This window comes from Myripristis murdjan, chromosome 21, assembly GCF_902150065.1.
Source record: "Myripristis murdjan chromosome 21, fMyrMur1.1, whole genome shotgun sequence".
NCBI lineage: Eukaryota > Metazoa > Chordata > Actinopteri > Holocentriformes > Holocentridae > Myripristis > Myripristis murdjan.
In genome coordinates this window covers 21,173,665-21,191,022 of record NC_044000.1, presented here as the reverse complement: position 1 = coordinate 21,191,022, position 17,358 = coordinate 21,173,665, and the positions used below count along the sequence as shown (strand labels likewise).

The 17,358-nt window shown below is 47.3% G+C and overlaps 2 protein-coding genes across 4 annotated transcripts in view; both read left to right on the top strand.

Annotated features, from left to right (window-relative positions):
- LOC115379654 (cyclic AMP receptor-like protein A) overlaps positions 1-4,125 on the top strand; it is a 59,867-nt gene extending 55,742 nt beyond the window's left edge. For both annotated transcript variants that reach the window (XM_030080452.1, XM_030080450.1), the window contains one exon: positions 2,303-4,125. In XM_030080452.1, the coding sequence (XP_029936312.1) occupies positions 2,303-2,467 (165 nt within the window). In that variant the 3' untranslated portion in view covers positions 2,468-4,125. The remainder of the gene's footprint in view (positions 1-2,302) is intronic.
- An 8,213-nt stretch (positions 4,126-12,338) lies between these two features.
- The window catches only part of bcor (BCL6 corepressor), a 36,501-nt gene continuing 31,481 nt past the window's right edge, over positions 12,339-17,358 (top strand). For both annotated transcript variants that reach the window (XM_030080335.1, XM_030080333.1), the window contains exon 1: positions 12,339-13,129. The gene's annotated coding sequence lies outside the window, so the exon portion shown is untranslated. The remainder of the gene's footprint in view (positions 13,130-17,358) is intronic.

Sequence of the window (17,358 nt, the reverse complement as noted above, 5' to 3'; positions counted from 1 at the left end):
AGCCATTTAAATTACACGTTTATTTCCTGTGTTTGTCACGTTTCTGATCATCGCTCGGCAATGTTTATTATTGCAGCTTTAAACTCTGCTGTAATGGTAATTTTGTGCAATAATACTGCGCCGTTAAATTGACCAACACTGGGAATGTCGCGAGGAAAGAGCAAAACACTATTTGGAACCACTAAACTGGGTTGCACGTGTCAGCTTCCAGGCTAGCATTAATCGCAGAGGAATAGTTTTCTTCTTCACCTGTCCGTGTAAGGAATGTGCAGGTGAGCGCTTCACATGTGGGGTGCCTCATTTAGTAGAATAGAATTACTGGCGGTGTCTTACTTAAAAGAAACCATACAAAAACTAAGATCTGCAGAGAACTACACTCAAACCACTCAGCCGAAACCTTTTTTTACTTAGAGAGAGTGAGGTGTCGTCTGTCTAAAGTGATCGTTAAATCATTAATCCCACTTTTTGCCCTTTTCGGTGTGATTTTTTTTGGTGATGCAGAACAGTTTGTCAGTTATGCTGCTGGGATAACATTCACAGCATATACCAAAAAAAAACAAAAAACAAAAAAAAACCTCTTTGTATTCCTTTAACTTGCTTACCAAGATGTTTTAACTCGTCACCTGCGTATTTTTAGCTGTCTTGTTAGTGCAACACATTCACTTAACTCAAATAATACTTTGTCGTCAGACCACTAAACTTTTTAATTGGACAGCAGCGTGTGAAGTCTGTTATAGGTTCACACCTAGCAGCAGCTAGCGGAGAATTTTTGGATCCGGGAGCAAAATCCACCTTACACATTATATGGAGCAAACTTGCAAACAGCCGACTTTTGGCAACAGTGCAGCTTTAGATTTGCATCATTCGCTCAAATTCAGCTTTTGGACAAAGCTAATGATTACATGATGTGAGGAATGAACTCAATATCCGCAATATACGACAATATCCGCGTACACAAGCCGGAGCTGATGTTGACCCGAAAAAAAACGCAGGTGACGATTTCAGGGTCGAGTGTATCTATGATGTGGCCTTGCACACACACACACACACACACATATTGTCGCCTACTCAGTATCACCAACAGCACTGATAAAGCGTCATGAGCGCAATCTGGAAGAGTGGAATCTGTAGTATGACCTTCAATCCAAATGTCAGCATCGGGGTGTGTGTGTGTGTGTGTGTCTGCGCGCGCATGTGTGTGTGTGTGCGCGTGTGCGTGAGGAGTAAGATGGAATCTCTCCGTGTTCCTGTGTTCCTAAATCACAGAGAGAGGCTGTTTGTATGTGTGAATAATAGAGGTGTGTGTCACAGAGAGACAGGGAGAGAGCGCGAGCGAGCGAGCGAGAGAGAGAGAGAGAGAGAGAGAGAGACAGGCGGCGTGTGTGTGCGTGCTCTATCGTGACTAACAGCCGGTTGTTATTCATCATGGCATGCGACTCCCAGCAGCCCCCACACATCAGGTGTGAGATTGGCAGGGGGGGAGGTGATAAGGGAGAGGAGGAGAAGGGGAGGACGGGAGGAGGAGGAGGAGAAGGGAAGGGGGGGGGGGTTGTAACAGCGTCAAAACATTCTTCCCTCGCCGAAACGAATCTTCGCTTTCATACCCCCCCCTCCTCCCCTTCCCCTTCCCTTGCCTGCCTCATCTGGCTTTCTCTCTCGCTCTCTCTCTCGTTCTCTCTCTCGCTCTCTCTCGTTCTCTCACTGTCTGTCTCATTCTCTTCCTCAGTTCTGCTATCTCACCCTCTCTCTGTTTTTTGTATCTGTTGCTTTATCGCTTCCTCTTTTCAGTTTTTTTCCCCTTTCTCTGTCTTCCACAGCACTCTGTCCCATCTCTTCCCCTCTCTCTCTCTCTTCCTCTCTCTCTCTCTCTCTCTCTCTGCTCCCCGGCTTTCTCTGTTCCCTGTACTGTTACAGCGGCTCTGGCATTTATCTTTCTTACATTATTTCTGCCTCTCCTTTGTGTTGCATCTCCCTCCCACCCATGCACTTTCTCCCTTGCGCGCTCTCTCTCTCTCTTTCTTTCTCTCTCTTTCTCTCTCTCTCTCTCTCTCTCTCTGATATTGATCTGCATTCTAGCCACATGGCTGAACTGCCTGTGGCTCTGCAATGAGCTCACCTCTCACTCCATCCTGTCTGTGTGTGCGTTGGTCTTTGCGTGCACATGAAAGCAGCGCCCAATCCCCATATGTCTCAATATCTTTTGAATCTTACATTGTACGCCTAACAAAATGTGCTAATTCCTAACTATCTCTGTGTGTGTGTGTGTGTGTGTGTGTGTGCGTGCGCGTGTGTGCATTACTAGCTGGCCCTGCAGTCGCGGCTGTGTGACAGGACTCGGATCGGAGAGTACCACCCCGGGGCGGTGCGCTACACGCAAGCTGACCTGGTTGACCTCAGCGATGACGACGATGACACCAACGTGCTCTTCTACTCCCCCGACATGACCCTGAAAGACCGAGGGCCCTGAGAGAGAGGGAGAGACAAGCAGCCAGAGAGAGAGAGAGAGAGAGAGAGAGAAAGAGCTGGAGGCAAGGAGCACGGAGGAGGGTCACAACCAAAGAGAAAATCAGCGGATTAGAAACTGAGAGGGAGGAAAAAGGGATGGGGAGGGAATGGAAGGGGAGATTGGGGGGACAGTCAGGCAGATAGAAGCCGGAGATGAGCTGTCAAGTTCCATTATTAATCCCCATCCTTTACTATTTAATATCCTAAAGACACACGCACACACACTCACGCACACGCGCATACAGAGCAGAACTGCAGCTCCCTGCAATATACTGCTATCCTGCCTGCCAGAGAAGAGCGAGTAAGCAGCGAGGCCGCTCTAAAGATCCCTCCTAATGTTAAAGGCATTCGCTGCATCCCAAAGGTCTTAAAACACTTTTTTTTTTCCCCCTCCCCACCTCCTTCCTGACTCCTTCCTTCTCTAACAGCAGCGGCACGCCGCAGAAAGCTAAGGGAGAGCAAGGTTTGCTGAAAGGCAATCATAACAAGGTGTTGGTTTAGCTTCTGCTGCTGTTACCTTTTTTCACGTCTCTGCAGGAGAGAGGATCAGGGGTGAGGTGTAGGCCTTTTAAAAGGCAACCTCCGTGTCAGATTTGAGCTTTCTGCATTTATGTATCTCGACGCTGAGATTGGTCCCAGCGCTGAGCAATTTATGGAGCACGGGGGTAAAACGGAAATACATGAGGACGTTTAAAAGGAAAAAAAAAAAAAAAGATTACTCAGTTCCCAGGGCAAATAAGTCCCAAAGCTCTTGTGTTGTTTGCAAGGAATCTCATCATTCTGAGACAGTATTTTTCTTTCTTTGCATATGGTATTACGTTTTTTTGCTACTCTCGTACAAGTATTTCCTCGAAGGACTGTTTTGTATTTTTATGGAATTCAACAGTTCACTGAAAGAATTGTTCCTTGTTTGTTATATTGTATTTATAACAGAGCATTGTACTGTATATATTTATGTGTACACTCTATTTTTATATGTGCCTTTGACTGGAATGTGAAGAAAATTGATGCTTCTCTTTGGTCCAGAACTTGCTGCTCATAGCCTCATGAACGAACTGGAAGAACCTAATTAGTTTCACACACACATACACACACTCACTCACACACACTCTTTTTCCGGTGTCTGTCAAAAAAGCTTTAAAAAATGTGTCCATATCCACAGCTGCACCAGCCTTTTGATGGCTCATCGTCCCGTGGCCGTGGACTCAGTGGTGGAGAGAGGACATAACAGAGTTTTGATTGGCAGGATAATAGAGTCACTTTATATTCACACACAGCCCATTTGGTTTTTCTATATCTGTGTGGCTTCATCACTATCGGAGCACGCTGCCTGTTGTCAGCTGTCTCTCTGACGAGTTGGACTAATGAACCGACTCTTGACCTTTTTTTACCCTTGAGTTGTTGAACTTTTCTGCTAGGCGTCAGTGACAAGAGAGTGCGGCTTAGCTCGCAGAGTCCCACCACTGTACCACACACACACACACACACACACACACACACACACACTGGCACCTTGCACTCCACCCACCCACCTCACCCCCTCTTTTTGGCACTATTGCTGGTTTTAGTTGGCTGTGCACTCCATCAAATAAATGAGCAGGAGAGACATTTCATAACAAAGCTGAGACTGGGCGTGTTTATTTCATTTTCACATTGATGCAATCCCTCATTCCCTCGTGCCCCTGCCCCTGCCCCCTCTGAGGTGTGTTTATGTGCGTTTGCGTGTGTGCATGCATGTGTGTGACGTCTTGGACCTAGGCTGCTTAAATAATGGATATTAATTATTGGTCGGACAGTGCTGGCCCCTGCCGTGTCTCCAAATCTGGTTAACTGGATTTTGATTAATGAAATATGCGCACCATGTCCTCCAGAAAAGCAGCCTTTCCACACACACACACACACATGCGCTGTGCAGCTCACCCATAAACATTTGAACGTCTCGAGCCCCCCTGTATAAAGCACCCAGGAAATAAGCGAATCTCCCTGTCACGCAAGAAGAATTATTATTCCCCCCTCATATCGCCGCATGCGCTGTAATTGGATACAATTTAACACCCGCGGCCCACGGGCATGTCGGCAGGCGCACTGCCTACTATTAGCTCGCCTCGCCTCGCCACCCAATCATTTGTCAGATCTCGCGTGCGTGCATGTGTGTGCGTCCGCGCGCTCTCGCCGCGGTGTGTGTGTGTGTGTGTGTGTGTGTGGCTGGAGAAACCCGAGCCGTTGTTGGAGTCCGGCCATGACCTAGCGGTGACGCACGGAGAGGGAGAGGCGGCAGCAACAGCCCAGACACTGAAAAACAAGCTCGAGCTCTCTCACCTCGGAGGGGAAGCGAGGCAGGCCTGCTGGATGTTTCTCCTCGCGCTCGGCTTCCGCACGGAGCCTCGTGCGCAGCCTATTTATTAGACTCCGGTAGCGCTTCCAGGCAGGGCTGTCGGTGCAGGCTAACCCCCCCTCCTCCCCCCGCCACCTCACATTCATCCTTACGGAGGAAAGTCACAGTGAGCGTGTACATATTAACTTGTTCCCTATCAAAAATGCTGCAAGTTAAATGAGAATGCGGTCTTTAAAACGGGAGAATTATAAAATTATATATATATTTGTATTTATACTACATCTCTGGTCACAACATAGCCGACATAACGCACTCTCTTTTTCTTAATTGTTGTCGGTGCCCCCGATATGGAGTTTGGGTCTGTGTAGGTGTTGAGTTGCCCTAGTTAAATTATTCAGTCAATCGGTTAATCAATCACTTTGGCCTAATGGGTGCTTCTCATATTGACGGCTGAGAAGTGTGTGATAAGCGCTGCTTTGGTGCTGTTTCCACATATTAAGGGTTTGGGGTGAAAAGGGGGCGTTAGGGGATGTTATAGCAGTGTAGCAACAACAACAACTTTAAACGCTTTGTTTCTCACAAAATAATCCAGGGAGTCGTGAACACACGGAGGTTAAGATTCAGACAACTGACACAGTAGCCTCTAAAAAAAACAAAAAAAACAAAACCTAGTTACATGCGTTAATCTTGTTTTGCACCAAATGTGATCTAAGGTTTTCACTGTAGCCTTTCCTCTCCTAGCCTTTGTTTTATTTTATTTTTTCGTTTATGATTACAGAGTGCCCTCGCCATATGAAAGGGCTCGACAAGAGCTGTCAAATGATGTATGACAGTCCTGCTCATTTGCAGCACCGACGGGCTCCTTCCGTGCCAAATCCGCGATACGGGCCTGCCATGCGGCTTTTTTTTTTTTTTTTTTTTTTTTTTTTGGTTTGCTTTACGCAGAATCATGTCGATTTTTGTCCCTTGATATATGTGTATGTGTGTGCGCGCGCGCGCGCGTGCGCGCGCGCGTGTGCCTGTTGCCCGTGCGTCTCCTCTTCCCTCCGTCCTATCCGGAACAGCTCTCGTGCTGCACTGCTGCTGCCGCGGAGCCACAGCGCGAGCCGAGCCCGAAACAGTTAAATTAATCTCGTTCGTTCGCTCGCTCGCTCGCCCTCTCTCTCGCTCTCTCTCTCTCTCTGACACACACACAGACACACACACACACACACAGGCTGCCACCGCCCCAGATAACAGAGGGGCGCCTCTCCCCAGCCAGCCAGCCTCCGCTAATCGCAGTGGCAGGGAGGAGGAGGGGGGAGTGGAGTGCCGGCGGCCTCTTACAGCGCTGGGCTTTTTTATTGACGGTGTGTGTGTGTGTGTGTGTGTGTGTGTGTGTCAGAGGGAGAGAGCTATAAAGAGGTGTGTGCGTGTGTGCGTGCGTGTGTGTGTGTGCGCTCCCCGCCAGCAGCGGAAAGCAGGGAGAGGCGGGGAACTGGGAGGGTGGGTGGCGAGGTTATGAGCGGAACTCGACAGAGCCCGACAGACGAGAGAGAGAGAGGGAGGGAGAGAGAGAGAGAGAGGGAGGGAGAGAGAGAAAGATCTTTCTTGTGCTGCGCTGAGCCGCCGCCGTTTCTCTTTCCTCACAGAGGAGCCGTTTGAAGGTTTTCATCTTTATTCTTTTTAAATGACGTGACTATTTCTGTCCATATTTTTTGCGGGATCACCGCCTATAATCTCCAGCGGCTGGGATAAGAGAGCCGTGACTGATCGTATTGATTACTTTATGCCACGGGCCTGCTGATTGATTTTATTGATGAATTTAGCAGGCTATTGATTAGAGCTTAATCTATAGGGCCATGTCCCTCAGTGCTTCAATAATTGCTCTCTCTCTCTCTCTCTCTCTCTCTCTCTCTCTCTCTCTCTCTCTCTCTCTCTCTCGGTATCTCAGAGCAGCGTGCTGGCTCGGAGCCAGCCTCGCCCTGCCGCGCCAGTCTGTAATTATCCCCGGTGAGGCCGCGCTAACGCAGCGTGGCGCGCCTGTGGGGAACCGTTAGCCCTACAACACCGGTGGGGGTGCATGTGTGCGTGTGTGTGTGTGTGTGTGTGTGTGTGTGTGTGACACCGAGAGAGAAGTATGTGTGTGGTGGCGCAATGTTATCTCGTAACGACGTGCAGGAGAAAGAATGTGAAGAAGGCTGCAATATTACACTAAATAAGACAAAATAGTCGCAGTCTTTATGCGAATAACACCCTATAGAAATGTTACATTGATGCTATAGGAGATAATAAACAATAAACTCACTAAGTATCTCGGACACTGTTCGTCTGTATAGAAATGTTACAGCGATACCACAGGAGAGAAATACAATAAAGCCCCATAAGGTCACTGTAAACTCAGTATTCAGAACCACAGGCACACTACAAGTCCTTATGGAAATATTAATGATTTTTATAGCAAGGTGAAGTGTGTATGAGGGAAATACACTTTAGCTTTCTCCCCATCAGCAAAAGGGCACGAGTTTCTGTGTGTGTGTGTGTGTGTGTGTGTGTGTGTGCCAAAGTTAAAAAGGAAATGTGTGAAGATGTGGGATGTGTGCAAGCAGACCTATTGATTGTGCTTTGTGTGCACGTGCATGCATACATATGTGTGAGTGAGTGCGTGCCTGCATGTGTGTGTGTGTGTGTGTGTGTGTGTGTATGTGTGTGTGTGTGTGTGTGTGTGTGTGTTGCGGTAAGCGATCCATAACGATCTGCAGGTGGATTGTGCTGATTAGTACCGGCTGCTGTGGACTGAGCTGCGTGCAAAGAGCTTCCTGCAATCTGAGCCTGCCGACTGACTGTGTGTGTGTCTATGAGTGTGTGTGTGTGTGTGTACGTGTGACTGAGACACGATGTGCGTGTGAGTGCAACGTTGAGCTTGTTTGTGTGTTGGCAGCCAGCCCTGTCAGAATGTCTGTCAGCAAAGTGTGTGCGAGGTTTGTATGTATGTGTGTGTGTCTTTGTTTGAGGAGAGCATGTGTATATTTGACTAAGCATGCTCTTGCAATGTGTGTGTGTGTGTGCGCGCGTGTGTGTGTGTGTTTGCCAGTCCCTGCTCCAGTGTCTGATTGCAACAGCAGATGGCTGGATCACTGTGACCTCCCAGAGTGCAGCTCCTACACCAGGGTGCATGCATGTGTGTGCGTGTGTGTGTGTGCGCTCACGCTGTTTTGGTTTTCACAAGACACACGGACATGCACACGCACACACACACACACACACACACACCTAGGCACGACTCCTTCCAGAGACACAGAAAGACAGTTAGAGGACGTGATCGCAGATGTGATATGCTTTCGGGAAAGTTTTTCGTCACCATCTCCAACACGAGATGTTCAAAGGCACATGCTGCTCTCAGGCTGAGTTTTCAAACCACAAAGTTCACACACAGTCATAAAAGCACAGCCATAAAAAGGCCTGCTTTTGCTCTCCAGACCTCAAGCACTTTGTGTACGTCTCTCTTGCTCTCAGCGTGCGTGTGTGTGTGTGCGCTCTCTGTCTATATGTGTGAGCATGTTGAGTGTCAAATCTCTGTTCGCCCTGTGGTTCTTATCGTCCAATGATCATTCTAGTTCACTTTCCAGTGTGAGAACGGGGATCATTTCCTTTGTTTAATGTAGCAGTTTAAATCAGAGAAAAAGAAGGAGTAAAACAAGGGAGATACAGCGTCGTTCCATAGAGAAGTATTCATTCATTCGTCTGACCTTTGACCCTGAAGACTAGCTCCATGATGTCAAGTTGAGTCTGTGTTTTTTAGGTGTGCAGGACAGGCATATTACAGACCTTTCCTGTTTACACTGTCTGGACCAAACTGTGTGTCCTGGTCGTGACATATCATCTGACCTAACAGCTAAATGCCTCCTACACCAAGGCTTTGAAAAAAGAGGGATTTGATCTGTGATTTTACCCAATTATATCCCATTAAAAGTCTTGAAAGAGTGTTTTGTGACCCATTGGTCGGTAAACCGCTCAACGTTAACAGCGGCGGTTTGTGCCCAATCCACTCATCTTAGGGAAATAGGCAATTATCACTAAATAATATCAACAAACATAACCTGAGATTGCTTGATTCAAGTCAGGCAGTCAAGAGAAAAATCCACCTCAATACTGACTTTGCAGGTTTTATCAAATTACGGGTTACATCAAAGCAGCCTCCCGGGCTCTTTGGAGAGCAGAATCTGATTTGGAGCAGGGCGCATCCACAAACTTTTCTGTCCTCCGTTTTAAAGGAGGCTCACAAATCTGTTTATCGCCCGATTTCGTTGCCACAACAGTGTTTGCACAAACAGTACAAACAGCAAGGGCTCTGGTGGCAAATAGGAGGGTTGCCAGTTTGAATCCTGGCCGGAAAAATCTGGGCAGGGGAAGAGATTGAGCCATGTGGTGTAATGTGGCTAAATAGGTACAGCATGGCACTCACACTGCCAGGGTGGAGGCTGCGGTATATTTGCCTGGGAAATAAATTTTGGCAGGTTTCTCCAGACAAAAGGCCACGCTTGCAGAAAAACGAAGCACCGCGCTGGCCTCAGACTTGGTGTACAGGTTGGCCGGATCAACTTTGGTCAAATTCTTTGCGTGCATGCCCGCACCGAGTGACCACCTGCAACTGGTCCAACATGCCGTGATGCTGCGTTTCTCCAATTCCACTTCCTGTCGGCTGCCTTTGTTTACACCGCCATGCCTGTTGTGGTGAACAACTGTTTTGAATCTGTATTCTTTCCTCACACTGTTGCTCTTTGAGTTTTTGTCAGCGCCCAGTATTCCAAAGATACCAAGTATGTCCTCCTGAATTACAGCGAAATATGTGTAAAATGATGCACCAGCCATCTAGATATTTTCTATTTGATGTCATCGTGTAGCCATAAAACAACAGTATCTTGGGTGTAAATATTTCACTCAATATAAGACTGATGTAGCTTCAGTGAAGTGTTGCAACCAAAATATACAAAATATTTATGTGACATTGTTATACAATGTGGAATCTTGTTTTTTTTTTTTTTTTTCCTAACTTTGAACGTGAAATTCAAAGGAAAATCAGGGTTTTTATGGATTAAACTTAACACACTCCCACTGGTGCAGACTGTGAATAAATGACTGATATGAAGCTGCAGCATGAAAACACAAATCTGTGTGTGGCGATGTGTTCGACTGTATTTCCATTTCAGTCAGATTCAGGCTTTCCCACTGGTGCCACCAATTCTAAAAATGTATGCATCCACGGTGATGTCATGCCACAAAGTTCACCATATTACATGTGTTACATGTTACTCACTGTCAAGTCTGTCATCAGCTCCTGCTGAAGTGCCCTTGAGCAGGATTCTTGATCCTTGGTTGCTTCCATCGTCTTTGATGGTCAGCTCAGAAGGCACTGACTGCACCAGGCAACTTGTGAATGTGAGAGGCAGAGGCAGAGGCTGGAGCTGAAAAAGAGCACAGACACTCAGAAAATCGTCCCTGGGTGTATAAAAGTTTGAACAAAGGTTTTTTTGGAATTGCTTGTCACAGAAATCCGGATGCCCAGGGCAGGCTGGGTTGCCTTGGAGTTGGAGTCCTATCCAGAGAGAGAGTGGGCATAGTCTCTGTGCCATGTGGGCAGGAATACGCCCACCCTCCTTTCCCTCTCCCATATTTGCAGGCCATAAAGTGAACAGGGCTTAAAGCACCGTGTCTTCCCCTCCCTCATCTCACAGACGGGCTTTCGCTCCGTCTCCTTCTTCTTCCTCTTCTTCTTCTTCTTCTCTGCTCAGTTGCTTTGTGCTCTCTAACTCCAAACTTTTGGACAATTTGCTCTTCAATTTGCTTTTCAACTTGAGTGTGTGTGTCTCTCTGTGTGTGTGTGTGTCTAAGTGTGAGCTTTTGTGAGCTTTGGTGTTTGTTTGTGTGTATATGACCGTCTGGTGCAACTCCTACTTCCAACAGCTGCGCAAAATGCAGCCAGACCTTCCCCTGCCAACTCCCCTTCTTTTCCTACTCCTACTCTGTCTGTCTCTCTCACTCTCTCTGTCTTTGTGCCTGTCTGTCTGTCCGCCAGCCTTTCTCTCTTTCTCTCTGTCTCACAGCTCTGTCTCTCTCAATGTACGCACACACACACACACACACACACAGACACACACACAAGCTCACACACACCTCAGGCTGGATATTCATAGCCTCCTTCTCCTTCACTTGACATGGGAGCCCTAACAGATGTGCCTCAGCCTTGAGCTGCCTCTCCCTGTCTCCCTCTCTCTCTCTCTCTCTCTCTCCCCATCTCCCTCCCTGTGCTTTTCACTTTACCTTAACTATTTGGCTGGAAAAAAACTGAGATGACATTTAATTTGAATCTGCACCCATTGCCTAAATCATATAGACAAAATGTGAACAAGCATTAGGAATTTGGATAAAACGGGGAACTGGCATTAAAAAAAAAAAAAGGCTTCATAGCGCCATTAGTATGATGAACGCCTATTGGTGTAGTCAAGGTTATGCATTCCACCTCTCTTCTAGGTATTTAGAGCTTAATTAACAATTTGAATATTTAGAATGATTACTAAAGGATTACAGAAGAGCCGCCTCCTCAGCTACCACTACACTTGCCTTTTAGAATAACAAAGGGGACTTATACATTTCGCCTTGTGGAATGACGCACAATATGATTTAAAAAAAAAAAAAATGTGCCAGATATATAATAACCTATATGAAATCTGCTGCTGGGATTTGTTGATGTTATTTAGAGAAATCAATTGTGCTTTGATCCTGTGGCCAGCCAATAGAAGTCCTCCCCCACCTTACTGGCTGATTAATCCATACAGTTTGTACGTGGTGTGTTTCCACTCAGGACCTTCTCGCTACCTGCCGTCTTTTCTCTGCCAAGTGTCTCTCTGCTTGTACTTGAACGTGGTCGATTCTTCAGCTTCATTCTTGTTTTATGCATGTATTTATCTATGCATTTCCTCTGTAGTCTATTCTTTTTTATTGTTCGCGCTTTCATTGCATTTTTATTTATTTTGCAAAAGCAATTTGTAAGTATGTCAACTAAAGCATATTATTATTATTATTATTATTATTATTATTATTATTATTGTTGTTATAATAATAATAATAATAATTATTATTATTATCATTATTATCATCATCATAATGTTCTTTCTTTGTTTCTTTCTTTCCTTCTTTTTCTTTTTCTCTTTCTTTCTTTCTTTCTTTCTTTCTTTCCATGCCCTTGCTGTCTGCTACCATAACCTATTCCTGTTTTGGAGTTTACGCGGAGCTTGTGTGTGTGTGTGTGTGTGTGTGTGTGTGTGTGTGTGTGTGTGTGTGTGTGTGTGTGTGTGTGTGTGTGTGTGTGTGTGTGTGTGTGTGTGTGTGTGTGTGTGTGTCTGCGAATGTGTTTGTGTGTACGTGTGTGTGCGCAGCCTGTGTTCGTGCCGTGCGCTGGAGGCTTATGGTAATTGCGGTCTCCCGACTGGCCTTCTGGGTAGAGTCTGCGCGAGTGGGAGTGGAGCGAGTCGCTCGGTCTCGGCAGCGTTCATCCATTCTGTGCGGCACTCCCCGTATAGAGCTCCGTGCGTCCTCGGTGCGAACCGGAGCTGCGATCGGGGTGTTTTGTACCCTTACCGGGAAGCACGGGACAAAAAGCTAGTCGGAATACCCTTCAGTAACCCCTTTCAGTCACCGATTCCGGTTTGAGAGAGGACATGGAATGACGGAGAGCGGGAGAAAGAGGCTTTTTTGAGGACGGCGTGCTCCGGTGAAACCCAACATGGCGCTGCTGCGAGGTACGGCCGAGCTGAATTAATTTCTCCGAGTCCGCCGACCTCGCCACCTGTATCCTTTGGGGGCCCCCGGCCGCACGGCGCATTGGCTCTCCAAAAAACTGCTCAAGGGACCATAACGGATTGTTTTAAATCGGGGATTTGTCTTTATTCTGACATTTTCCCCCAACACGCAGGATCTTCTTTTTGTTGCTTGATGGAAACCTAAGTGACATTTTGCAGCAACAAAAAAGTCCGCTAGAAATATAGGCTAACGGGGGAGAGTTTGCTGTAGACAATAGATAAAAGACGGGAGCTTTATATGTAAGGCTTGTTCCGTTTCGTGACAAGTGGATAACCTGTTAGACACTTTTAGGTGTTTTGTGGTTGGGATTGTCTGCCTCCAGCAGACAGGACCGTAACCGGGCTCCAGTCTACGTACGCACGGATCGTTGCTCTCGTAGTTAACTTGGCAAAACAGGAAAAAGGCGTTGGGGCGCACGGACGACGGCTGGAAGCAGTACCAATTAACCAGGTGAGAAAATAAATGACACACGAACATGTCCTGAGTGTGTGTTTTCTTATGCATTTATCTTTGTCCGTGGATAATTCCCTCGGACTGGCAGCACGGGGACAGAAAACAGAGAGAATGGTCTGTTGTTTAAAATACGGCAAAGAAGTTTTCTGTATTTTTTCAACGATCCCACCGTTTCAGACAGTGTGTTATTAAATCCTAAACACGATGCCTTCTTGTGGGAGTCGCAACGCCATAGCCCGATGGTGTGCGCAGAGACGGGGAGAGGAACGGCCACTTCTAAGAATAGCGCATAGGGTGGTCTTTGTGCGTTTCGGCGGGGCAGTGGCATGTGGTTGATAAATAACACACACACACACGCATAATGATTCGGCCCTGAGCTTGGCCTTTTACAACTGTCCTGCTGTCCTGTCAGCCGGACGGAGGTGAGAAGGACGTCCCAGAGATTAGTGGACTACAAAGTGACATTGTTGTCGATGGTGAATATTCAGGCTTTTCGCACTCTATTGTGTGCCAAAGTGTGTGTGTGTATGTATGTGTGAGAGATTGAGGGGGGGGGGAGAGAGAGTGAGTGTGTATGCGCGCGGGCGCCCATAGCGTGTGTAGCCTATGTGTGTGTGTATGTGTGTGTGTGTGTGTGTGGGCTGTGCGTGTGTATGCGCGCACACGGGCTTCTGCGCTAAACAAGGTTACGGAATCCAGCCTCGCCCTGCCAAGGGAAGTGAGCGGTGCTGCTCCGTTTACACACGGTTCAATTCAGTTGGAGGGCATCCCCGCTGCGTGTGTGCGTCTGTGTTAACGTGTGTGTGTTAGCGGGGAAGGTGTGGAGACTTTGTTTGGACAGAGTGGACGTTGATGAGTCCTCTTGGTCCCGAAGGTGAAGTGTTAGCCAGACGGGACTCTTCTGTCTAGTTGATGAAAAACAGACACGGTGCCATATCGTGCCACCTCGCTCTCACCGCCTTCACGTCTTGCAGGTGTTCTTCAGTATGACTTGCGCTACAGCATTTTGACTGCCACTCTTCCTTTCCTTTATTCTCGCTGTGATAGGTACCAGTGTTTGCATTGCGGTGGGGTATCCTTTGCGCACGGAGGCTTCATATAGCATCAGCTGCCCCCCTTGAGTCCCGATACGCACTGTTTTCTGGTATGAGGAGAGCGTAACACTAAAATCCATTTTTTAAGAAGCTGTCAGTTCACCTTCCTCGCAAAAATACTTACTCCACTCATGCGAATCGAAGACCTTTCATGAATTCGCACGAGCCACGTTTCAGTTCGGCATGCGTCCAACTCGCCAATCAACACTTATTATCATAAAATCACTTAAACAATCGCTTCGCCTGTTGTCCCCACAATCTTCTTGCAGCGATAACCACTGTGGTGGGCGGCAGCGAGCGGTGCGATCCAGTTCTAAAAGTTGCAGTTTAATTGGAAAAAGTGCTGCAAGGCGTGTTGGATCGCTGCCGAAATGAATAGTGGCTCCCAACGATTCGTTAAAGCTTCTATGTGGGTTAAGTGACGCAGCGTGCGATTCATGATAAGCAAAGCAACATTAAATTGACAGATTTTTTGATTTTGGTCGGGTCGTTCTCTCCGTTTGAAAGAAGGGCTCCTATCGGGTTAACCCTCCCCCCTCCTCTCTCCTCCCTTCCCGTGCCGCCGTGCCTGCTGCCTGTCCTGGAGCCACAGAGGCACTAATTAGGGGACGCTCTCTTACGACGATCGATGTGCCTCATATTGGCTGGTTCCAGCTCATTGACGAGCTTAGTGAGGGAAGTGGCTAGAGACGACCAAGGGTACACTTCAGACCCAACAGGCCCGGGATTATCACTCATAACGCAAGCATCGTCCTGCTTGAATGGGGTCGGGGAGCGGGACCTTGTGTTGGGACCTTGCTCAGGGGAGAGGGAGATTAGCCAGTGGGGGTGGGGGCGATTTCAGGGGCCACTGATGAAGAATAGATTGCCTACCCAATTGTTGGATATTTAAAAAGAGCGTAGAAGTCACTTTGATGGCAAGGTAGGTGACACTTGCCATACAGGCTGTCTTAGCCTAGAATTTGTTCTTGCATTGTTTTTCATAGAGCAAAACTCATAGAAAACGGCAATAAATCTATTTAGACGAGAGAGATTAAAAAAGCGATGCGAGGATTATTCAGGACAAGTTTTCCTTCTAGGTAGGTGACCTACGTCTAATGCTTTCACACACTGGCCAAATAACACTAGGCTATCTTGTAATAGGTCATTTTTTTAGGAATTTAACCAATATAACAAAATCTGGACGTCCCGGTGCCAACTTATATTAAATAGGACTTTGTCATCAGGGTTTAGTGTGCTGATGCCCCTGAAATGAAGTTTCCTGAAATATCTCTAAGCTCCAGGTTACCAGTAAAGTTTTCTGTGTGGATGGACCAAAAGTGTTGATGCCAAAACAGTGAGCTCCTCTTGCTTGAGATTTTTGGTCAAGACCTGTTCTCCCATCAAAAGAAAAATCAGCGTGGCAAAAGCGGAGTCATACATAGCCACAATTCATACAGCCACAATTTGAATAAGTTTGTCGCCATGCAGCCATGTTTTTTTTTTTTTTTTTTCTTTCTCCAGCATGCTTCTCAATAACTTTGTCCACTGACTTTGAAGCCACGAGATGTGGTTCATAGCTGGGCTGTTGGCACCACGGATCCAATCTTTCAGTAAGGCACAGATAAAGTATACTCCCCGATTGCTGCATGATGTTGGAAGCCTAAAACAAATACTTCACATTTTGTGTGGGCCGAGTTTATTTATAGTGCACCCCGTTGGACTGTTTTGCGCATCATTTTCCACTGTGAGATCAGTGTAGCGCTGATCTGTTTTCCAGGTGCTATAACACAGAGGGGGAGGTGTGTGTGTGTTTGCTGTAGATTGACTGACACACACACACACACGCGCGCACGCACACACACACCTTTTTATCGCACATCTTTCGCACAGAATGCTGTTTTATATCAGTAGTTGTCAAAGTGGGTCCGGGGACTTCCAGGGGTCACTCGGGAGGATCCACGGCGTCCCACAGCAAAATGAATAGGCCTAGTTTGATTTCACTCTAATTTAATTAAGTTGGAATTATCTGCAATTTGATAATTCATTTTCACTGTCCCCCTGTTGCACCCCCCCCCCCCCCCCCCCACCCCACACCCCCACCCCACACACACACACACACACACACACACACACACGCACATTCATTATAGGCAGTCACATTTCAATAATAAACAAATATTTTCCATACCAATAGGATCCATGAGACAAAGTGTTATTTAGTGTGGTGTCCGAGGAAAATAATGTGTTATTTTGTGTCCATGACATGAAAACGCTTGAGAGGGTGTGTTTTTCTGCTGTTTACGTTGAATTTAGACAAGGCGGTGATGTACCTTAAGGCAACATCAGCCCCGGGCCTGCTGGGGCACACTGTCATGCAGTGGGACTGATCTTGGATGTGTGACAGTGGGCCTGTCAGCGTGGCTCTCCGCGGGGCGGCTGGGGGAGATGGTAATCTGCTGCGTTTATAGAGACAATCACGCCGCCTCCATTTTAAACCCATTAGCCCGCTGTTTGTCCGTTTTCCCCCTACTGGAATCAATGAAACCGACGAGGAGGGTATTATGCGCAAGTTGGCACATCGATGTAATCCGCTTCCATCACGGGACCACCTTTGCATATCTAGCCTATACTGACTTGTTGGAAATAAGCAGACAGCAACTGGTGAATTAGTCAAAAGAAAGGCTGCGTGTTCCGCTTTTTATCCCATTGGAGACAAGGGGTCTGTGTTATTGTCGTGGCGCATATTTTTATTCCTCACGTCTGGATATAAAACAACAATCTCAACACTGGCGCTGCGCTCATGGTTGCTCATGCGAGGTGCATGTGAACAAAAGCGGAGGCACGGCGGAGAGCCGAGGAGAGATCGGGTTTCCAGGCGCTGCACGGCTCCCGGAGGAGACGTCATGGTTTGATTGAAGCTGTGCTCCGTCCAGGCCTCTCGGGACCTCGCGATGAAACGGGAGAGGCCTTTTTTTCTTTCTCTGTCTCTGCGCTCCACAAAGCTTTTTGTTCCGTCGAGGTTTGGAGCGCACGGATCACTTCCCCGCAGAGAGACGTGTCACTGCCCCCACACTAAGTGCGCAGCACCCACAGAGAGGCAGACCCGGGGCAGGACGCACTGAGAGCCTAAATCACACCTTATTCTCCGTC